Genomic DNA, 9604 nt, shown 5'->3' with positions numbered 1-9604 from the left:
CTGTCTACTTGAGGGTCATTTTCTCTTTATTCCTTGCTGTCAGAGCAAAGGTTTTATTCCATTGTTTAAATATCCTCAGTGTAACCGATTTTATTCAGCTTGGAAGGGATGCAAAGTGGGAGATAATCCCTTTTGTCCACTATAGACATTGGTGCGTGAGTGATGAAACGTGATGTCTGGAACTGCAGCAGCCATGCTGTGACTGAGAATAGTTTTAGCTTGTGGAGGACACACTAAGAGTGACAAAGAAAAATGGAAGGAATCCACATCCTTGACAGAATGGTAGACTTTCCAACTTGACCGACCAGGAAACTAGCTGCCTTCCATGCTTCTTGTTAGTGAAATACTAAATCCCTTTATAATTTAATACATTCTGAGTTGTATTTTCTGGTACCTGAGTTGAAAGCATCCTCATTGATTAAGTGTCTTAAGACAGGCATGGATAATGGGCTCTGGGAATCAGAAAAGGAGTAGACTAGTGGATGAATCAGGAATTTAACTCGGTATGTATGTGTATGTGCATATAGTCTATGCGTACATGTATATATGTATATGTGTATATATGTGCATGTGTATATATGTGCATATATAAATACACAAATGTTGTATTTTTGATCTTTGTTACCTTGAGACACCATAGCATAGTAGGAAAGATCTGGGACTTTGGAGTCGTTCACCTTCTGCTACTCTTCAGTAGGGCTGCTTTAGGAGAGTTACTTATATGAGCCTCAGCATCTTCATCCACAACATGATACAGTACTCCCTACCTCGCAGAGTTTCATGTGGGTTAAATGAAAGGATATATATGAAGTGGTTGGCCCCGTGTCTGATACATGATATACCTTCAACATATGGCATCTATTGATAATGTTTCTTTTATGCAGACAAAAAAATATTTATTGAGTACCTACTATGTGCTGGATACTTTCCTAGGCATTGATTATAATAGTAAAAGAAACCCAGTATGATCCCTGTTCTCATGGAGCTTATGATTGACTAATGATGACACAAATAATGGTATAATTATAAACTGAAACACGTGCTGAGACGTGAAGGTATAAGGCACCGTGCAATTGTGCAAGAGGCAAAGCTGACTTTGTCTAGGGCTTAAGGAAGGCTTCACCGAGAATGTGGAGTTTCAATTTGGGGGTGGGGACGTGGTAGGAAGATCATTACTCTAGCTTTGCAGAAGGAAATGCATTTATTTACTTGTTCCCGGACTGTAAACTTTTTACGGTCAGGAATCATAGTCACATAATCATGCATTCCTTTATTCATATTCTTTGTACCCAGCACAGTGACCAGGGTCATCACAGACAACTATAAGTGTTGGTGGATTGAATGAATGAAGCTTTCTGACGTTCTCCTTGTCAAAAAAAAAAAAAAATGTGTATAAAATGTCTATTTCAGGGACATAAGGAATAGAAAGCACTGGAACACATAGTAAGGGCTCAATAATGGGTAGCTCTCATTATCATTACTATCATTATTGCTTTATAATTTACACATATTATCCCTGCTACTATGTCGTAAGCTCCAGGGCAATGGGAAAAGTGTCTTATTTATCTTTGCTTATCTCGGGGTCTTGCATAGAATAAATTCCTTGTAAAAATTAAGAAGATGCACGACTTCCTTAACCAGGAGTTACGTTGACAGTTTAAAGAGACTATGTACCTTGAAAAAATAAGTTATCCCAGCTACGTTAACCACTCTCTTTAGGGGATACTTAATGCCAAGTTTCTAGAATCAACATAAGATACACATTAAAAACAAACAAACAAACAAACCTTTAAAAACGGTTGTGAAAACCAGGCAGAACCCTGTGTGGAGGAAAAGTCGCTGTAGAACAATTCATACAGGATACGGCACGTGTAATTAACACCTCACAGATTTCATGGCACCCTTTCAGGGGCTATTCAGCCTAAGGTAGCTAACCTCTAGCACACTTCCCTATGTTAATTCTTTGCCTACCACTTACAGCCACCTGATAACTTTGCCTCTGTGGTTGATTCGCTAATGAACTGCCTGATTCTCAAGCTACTTGTCTCCCTCAACTAGACTACAAGCTCTACGGGAGCAGGGATCTTGTCTGACTTATTTTCTTGCTACAGTCACAGCACTCAGACCTGTATCTTGCATACAGCTGGTAGACACATACATACCTGCTGAATAAAGGAACATATATAGAAAAATAATGCTATTTATTATTTATGGATGTATATGTACCTTTGCAAAAATAGAACAGGATATTGGAAGTAGAAATGAGAATCTTGGGGGGGGGTGGTTCTTGAGGAGTCAGGGGTGTGGCGGATAAGACAGCATGGTGGTTGGGGGGGTGCTTATATGTGAAATGGTTTACTTCTTTAGCAAAAATAAACAAGCATGAGATGGCAAAATGTTAAATATTCTGGTGGTGAGAATTTGAGTGCTTGCTGTAATATTCTTTGTGCTTTTCTATGTGTTTAAATTTCTCAAAACAATTAGAAAGAAAGAAAGAAGGAAAGAAAGAAAGAAAGAAAGAACATCTGAATGGAGAAGAGTGAACTAAACCCTTAGAGTTTTACAGGACCTAAAGCTCTCTGATGTATTGCTACCTACACTTGATCATCACAATAATTATGAAGGAACTATCATCACCCTCATTTTTTCTGGGCAGAAAATGAAACCAAGATTGAGGAGGGAGTTACCATGACCACGTCTCAAGTTAGGGCAGTGCTTGGCTGAGAACCTGATCTAGGGATGATTTCTCTCTCAAGTGGTTAACATCAATGTCCTTCAAATATGAGAGCTGGGCAAGAGGTAAAAGAAATGAGCTGTGGGGCCTATAGGCAAGAGACCTCAAAGAGATCAATCTAAACTGATGGGCAATGAATGAGTACATATTTTAATCATATTTCAATACAAATAGAGAATATGATCCAAATGACCTTAGGTTAGTCGCTTCAATTTTTAAAAAAAATTTTTTTAATGTTTATTTATTTGTGTGTGAGAGAGAGAGAGGGAGAGCGTGTGGGGGAGGAGCAGAGAGAGAGAGGGAGACACAGAATCGGAGGCAGGCTCCAGGCTCCGAGCTGTCAGCCCGGAGCCTGACATGGGCTCGAACCCACAAACCATGAGATCATGACCTAGGCTGAAGTTGGAAACTTAACCGACTGAGCCCCCAGGCGCCCCTAGTTGCTTCAACTTTTTAAGGCTTATTTTCCTTACCTGTAAAATAGGGTATTTACCCACCTCATAAGATTTTTGTGAGGATTGTATAATACATGTTTCTATGTATTACATAAATTGCATAATTTATAATTTATGCAAGAGACCCAGCATAGTATCTGGCACTTAAGATGTTCGATATTTGTGTGTTTCCTCTGGGTTGCCTATGCTCCCACGTGTTCTGTTGAACCACTGAGAACTGCGTTGTTTTGTTTTGTTTTTGCCAGTAAAAACGGACGAATGCGGCCAACTTCATGAGGTTCACACTATGACTCTGAACGTAAGCTCTGATACCACTATCCACTGTCTCCACAGAGCAGAGTTTGAATAAGACTGATGATTGGGGCCTGGGCTTGAGAGTCTATTTGCAAGGATAAATAAAAGGGATTTGCAAGCGAGTAAGGAGGAGAAGGACAGTCCAATTGGCAGAGATAGGTTTACATAATCAGGGTTAGGCAATTGCAAACCAGACAGCTGCTCAATAGCTTTTGGCACCAAAAATATATTGACCAGCTGGGATATCATTAATGCTTAACAGTTTCATCCTTATGACCATATCTTGGCCAATTAGGCTGTCTTTGACCACCGAAGGGTGTAATATATTCTGATGTAAATGCCACATGTGTATCCGTAGACCACATATTCTACCACTTTAATGTAGAATATACACTAAATATAAATGCATCCGCGTCTTTGAAACACCAGGTTAGATGGTGTGACTAAAGAGAACTAGAATTAAAATGTAGATTGGTTTCTTTTAAAAAAAATCAATATCCTAGGAAACGCTTTTTTTGTGTGTGTACTGAAAGTAATCGGATTCAAATAATTGAAATAATTTGAAGATGAGTTTTTAAAAGAATGACTATAGGAAAAGAAATACGACTAGGGAATGCCAGGTCCGTACACGGTATGTATACAAATAAATACCGAAGGAGAAATGGAATCACTAAGTGTCAGAAAAAACGCTTGAGCCATTGTCATTAGCCCCTGACGCCATTTCAGAAATGCTCTTATGCAGGTAATCTCCAGATAGCACCCTTAAATAATGGGACAGAAAAAAACCATTAAGGATAACATTTAAGATGATTGAATGCCACGAGCTTTCCCAGAATGCGTCACACACTAAAATTTAATACATCAAAATACTCAGAATATTTTCAGAAATTGCAAGTGTGGCATTTACAGAACAAAATTTATAATATGAAGTTTTTATACAGCAGCAACCCCCCCCCAAAAACAAAACAAAACAAAAAAAAACAGTCATCCAGACACAGAACTTTAACTTACTACCTAATCCTAAATGCATGTGGATAAAGGATTTCACCAGTAAACTCTTTCCATTTTTAATCCTTTGCCGTTTATTTAATTTGCCATCTACTGGAATTCCTTGGTTACTTTCATTAGCATCTCTGGATTGACCTTTAAGCCTGGTACTGGTTGTATATTTTTATTTCCCCGTAATTTAGGTACTTGCATAGCTACCAATGATTGTTCCATGTCCCTACGTAAACCACTAAAAGTAACATTGCTCTTCCTTCTTCAAAGCCAGAGACCTGACATTAAGAACTTTGTGTGGGGAGTATCGAAAATAAAGAGGCAGCCAAGCAAGCTACTCCTTAAATCTATGGAACTAAAATATGCATTTGATAGAAGAAGACAAATAAAACTCCGTCTGAGATGCAAAATCTGCCTACAAGTATGAAGAATCTTTCCCACGAACACTACGTACGTGTTTCTGGTGGTGCTTTGACAAGCTATTCAAGCAGCCAATTTTTATGGTCAACCTTCTTTCTTTTCCTACTTCGGATGGAGGGCTTTTACCAGAACTGGAAGACACAAGATCATGGACTCTCAGTAGAGGAAAGGCCTCTGGCAAACCTCTTGAATGGACGGTTCAAGTCCGTCATATAGAGATGAAGCCCTCAAGGTGCAGAAAGCTTCTACAAGTCCTTAACACCCTCCTGCCAGCGTGGCAGAGCCAAGACTAGAACCCGAATAGGTACCAATAACTAGATGAATACCAGTTCCTCGAGATTGTTCTATCTCACTACTTTTTAAACCTTCTTTCCCTTAAAATAGTACGCACCCACTAACCAGTTGCAAACTGAATAACCAGCACCTTTACTATCGTGGTTTTGCTTTTCAAAGGTCCTAGTGGGATCTCTTTTTAAGTGGAAAATCCTGGGATGAAGGGATCCTGCGCATGGAACTCCGCCTGGGAGCCTGCCTGGAGGAGGGGTTCATGCTCATGCTCGGTCTTCGTCTTGCACTGACACTCCTCCACCAGCATCACCACCTTGACCACGGGGGAAAGGCCAGTGCAGTTCAGCTGCAAGTGCATCGTGGTGAACTTGGCAGGCGAGCAGTGGGAACAGAACGTGTGGGGGTGCTGCGCAGCTCCAGGAAAACGAACAGACCCACATTTCCCAAAGCAGAGGTTGTTCTGTACGACTACTTTCTCACAGTCTTCATGGGTGATCGTCTAAAAGGCAAACACATCTCCATTAAGTTATCATGAGTCATCTCATTAACATCCGCGATACAGAAGCGATAGACTGTAAGCCTGAAGATAATTCAGACTAAAATGTCAAAACCTTTCCAATTTTGGATATTTTACAATATCCAAGTGATGGTTAATCTATAAGGGCAGGGGCACCCAGGTGCCTCAGTCAGTTAAGCGTTCTGACTTCGGCTCAGGTCATGATCTTACAGTCTGTGAGTTCGAGCCCTGCATCAGATAATTCAGACTAAAATGTCAAAACCTTTCCAATTTTGGATATTTTACAATATCCAAGTGATGGTTAATCTATAAGGGCAGGGGCACCCAGGTGCCTCAGTCAGTTAAGCGTTCTGACTTCGGCTCAGGTCATGATCTTACAGTCTGTGAGTTCGAGCCCTGCATCAGATAATTCAGACTAAAATGTCAAAACCTTTCCAATTTTGGATATTTTACAATATCCAAGTGATGGTTAATCTATAAGGGCAGGGGCACCCGGGTGCCTCAGTCAGTTAAGCGTTCTGACTTCGGCTCAGGTCATGATCTTACAGTCTGTGAGTTCGAGCCCTGCATCAGGCTCTCTGCTGTCAGCACAGAGCCTCCTTCAGATCCTCTGCCTCCCTTTCTCTGTCCTTCCCCCACTCTCAATCTCTCTCTCTCTCTTTCTCTCTCTCTCAAAAATAAACATTAAAAAATCTACAAAAGTATAAAGCCACCGTAACTAAATTTCTTGTGTGGAGTATATTGATACATTAGCCTTTAGGAAATCCCTAGTTAAAAAGAAAATGCTTTGCATCTTAAATGTCAAACTTTAAGGAATTTTGTCTAATTGGATGTTACCAGTTGAAAAAACTCTAATGGCTAACTTCCCATATAAGCAATGTGCCTTATCTTTCTACTTCTCACAATGCATTACACCCAATAGACTCTCCATCTGTGTTGGTTCGGTTGTTCATAGAACAGACCAGAACATCATTAATTCTATTCTATTCTGCAGTGCCTGTGGTACATTCAAACCTACGAAGTTGCACGTGGCCACGTGACAGCATCTATGTCTGCAAATCATCTTTTGCCTCCTCTAACCCCATCTAACATCACCTTCGCCTCCTCGAGCCCCATTCGCCTGGCTTTATGTGCCCTGTAAGGTATACGGGTCAAACACCTGAATTTTAATTTAATTAGCCCTAGAATTTAAAATGAGACTTTCCAACGAAATCTGACTGCACAATTCTTAGGAGCAATTTTGTAATTGCACGTGGCCAACAAAGCCGTCGTTATTATCTGATAATGGACTTACTGCTACATATCCATGCCTTTTCAGGCAGAATACTTAACTGCCTGACACAGTCAATTACCTTATAATACTGCCTGCTTAATTGGGTAGCATTATTGGACCGTAAAATTTTACTCTACCCTGCGTTGCTTTTGGTGCAATATCGTCATGTTTAAGGGCTTGATGCAGTTTCTCGATTTCATGTAACATTTGGAGTGTGGGGCTTGCCGGGACTGACCGGAAGCAGCGGATAAGGAGAATGCCCCTTTGTCTCAACAGTGCAGAATCAATCATAATGACCACAAATCAGCCAACACAACACGAAGCAGGAGGTGTTGCTTCTGAGGGCAGCAAATGTGACTTCACGCTGATATCGGTTGTTTGAAAGCTTATGAGAAAATCAGTTAAATCATTTTTTGCTGCGGTAACGTTAGAAACCATGCGGCCACTTCTGCCTGACTGCCTATCAAGTAGTTTGGTGTGAAATACGGGGATTAAGACTGAGATAGTATGAATGAGAGGGTTTGGGGAGGAGTCCAGTGTTTCCCACCTTATCTGTGGGCGGAGTTGAGCGCTCATCTGCATCCCAAAAGAGTGTCAGGGGAACAGCTGGAGACCAGTCTGGTTACTTCTCTAAGTTCCCACTTTTCCTAACCGAGGGTCCAGTCCTACTTATCTCCCTGGATTGATCCCCGCCAGCATAAAAATAAAGAGCCCATAAAAAAAAGGTCTGTGCGATCAATACGAATGGTTACTGAGATTGGCAACACCATCGTGTCATTCTTACAGAGTTTCCAGAATACCAAGAAACCATGGCAAGTTGGAAGGAAATCTGGGGAGCATGATCATACTTTGCCAATACCTCTGATGAATGCCCAAGGGCCAAATCTGGGAGTCAGGTGAGGCCCTGGCAGCCTTCCCTCCTCCTTTCCACCTGTCCCAGTTGCCTGCCCCTTTCTTGCAAGCTCCGATCCCCCCCGCCCCCTCCGGAACAGATACCTGGCTGAAGGGCACTGTCCTACACGTCTCCTGATGTACTTCGTGGCTTTTGATGGGCAGGATGATCCCCTGAGAAGCTGGGCCCGTTCTGAACATGAAGTGGTGCCAGAATCTCTTGGCTTCTTCCCGAAGAGGAGATTTCTCCATTTGCATCCCGTCTCTGGGCTGGGCGAGGGCCCGGGTCCCAGACAGGAAGGGCCCACTGACCGAGTCCCGGGATGGGGGCGCTTCTCGCTCGGGCTTCTTCCAGAACCTGCCAAACCTGGACAGCATCTTCTCCCTCTGCCTCTGGCCTTCCCCGGCACCTATCAGGTGTGGCACTGCAACGAAAAGATCCGGCTTCTCCTCAGCTTCCTCGTGGTTGCCCACGGGGAGCTCTCTGCGACTCCTTTCTAGGAGGGCGGGGGAAACAGAAGTGTGACTCTGGCGGCCATCCCGGTGCGGCGCAGCCTTCCCTAGAGGCAGGAGCACCAGTAGCCGAAGGAAGAGGAGACCCATGCTGGGAAGGCCCAAGCTTCTCTCAGATTCGCAGATGGTGAGGTCTAAAGGAAAGGTTCACTCTCTGCAGGAACAAACAAGGAGAGCCTATATATAGATACCTGCCTTGTGGGATGGAAAAGCAGGTGGTCAGGAGCCAGGCAGGGTAAACACATTTACTGTTTGCTCGAATTATGTAGTGCTAATGGTGTCCTGCCTTCTCTTTAGTTGTGTGTGTTTTAGAAGGCCCCAGTGAAAGCCTGGGACCCAGGGGGTAATTAGCTGGCACTTGATTTACAGAGCAGTTATTCCTGAAAACAACACATTCTTTCCCCAACCCCCCTCCCCAACCCCGCCGGATTTCCCATCACCGTTATTAGAAGAAGGACCAGAGTCGATGAACATCTGTGGTGCATCTGCTTTGTACAGGGACAGAGAGGACAAGACATGGTTTTATGACAGAAGTATATCAGATAAAAATTAAAGGCATACAGTTAGTAAAAGCCCAAGCCTTTAGGCTTCGCGCACACACACGCACACACACGCACACACACACGCACACACAGGCAACCAAAGAAGTATAGCAAAATTATAAGGAAGGAAAAGGAAGAAAGAAAGATGTTAACTTTGTTGAGCAGAGGACTCTCCCTCTGATTTAGATGTGGTTGGGGTTATTGATTTTCATATAATAAGCGAGTAGAAGGAACACATGCTCCTTTTCCACACAAGGAAACTCACAGCTCCCAAATTAATCCCCTCACTTGCAGAATCAGACACTCGATGCCAAATGTCACAACGGGTCAGCCGTCAGATAAACTTTTCAGTTGTTCACAAACTTCTCAACAGGGTCCACTGGAATAGCCTGACTGCTCACCAGTCTTCAGTGAACACGGGGAAGTGTCTCCCTCCAGCCACCCTATTGATTGTTTTTCTTTCGCTAAACAAAGAGCCAGACTTGAGAACGTGGATTCTGAGAACCAGGTTTGATAGCTCTGGGCCTGAAGCTGGCTCGTCGCTTCTTTACTTTACAGAATCCACATCGTCTTCCTTATGGTACAGTAATTGACGAGCAGGTAAAATGCAGATGGAGACAAACACGCATCTTCAGGAATCAAAGGAAAAGTTGCTAGATGCCTATCATTCAAAACTTG

At 42.6% G+C, this 9604-nt stretch overlaps 1 protein-coding gene across 1 annotated transcript; it reads right to left on the bottom strand.

Annotated features, from left to right (window-relative positions):
* Positions 1 to 4318: 4318 nt before the first annotated feature.
* Positions 4319 to 8802, bottom strand: CER1 (cerberus 1, DAN family BMP antagonist). Its single transcript, XM_015074283.3, has 2 exons — positions 7977 to 8802; positions 4319 to 5689 (listed from the first exon to the last, which is right to left on the bottom strand). Exons 1-2 carry the CDS (start codon positions 8472 to 8474, stop codon positions 5375 to 5377), a joined length of 813 nt encoding a protein of 270 aa, XP_014929769.1. The 5' UTR covers positions 8475 to 8802; the 3' UTR covers positions 4319 to 5374.
* Positions 8803 to 9604: the final 802 nt, after the last annotated feature.

The sequence above is a fragment of the Acinonyx jubatus genome, chromosome D4, assembly GCF_027475565.1.
Source record: "Acinonyx jubatus isolate Ajub_Pintada_27869175 chromosome D4, VMU_Ajub_asm_v1.0, whole genome shotgun sequence".
Taxonomy (NCBI): domain Eukaryota; kingdom Metazoa; phylum Chordata; class Mammalia; order Carnivora; family Felidae; genus Acinonyx; species Acinonyx jubatus.
This window is presented reverse-complemented; position numbering and strand designations above follow the sequence as displayed.

What these genes read in the sequence shown, in the direction of transcription:
- CER1 (XM_015074283.3), bottom strand. Translation starts at nt 8,474, where the DNA reads ATGGGTCTCCTCTTCCTTCGGCTACTGGTGCTCCTGCCTCTAGGGAAG. An exon ending in GGACAGTGCCCTTCAGCCAG is followed by an intron (nt 5,690 to 7,976) that starts GTATCTGTTCCG and finishes TTTGCCTTTTAG; the next exon opens with ACGATCACCCATGAAGACTG.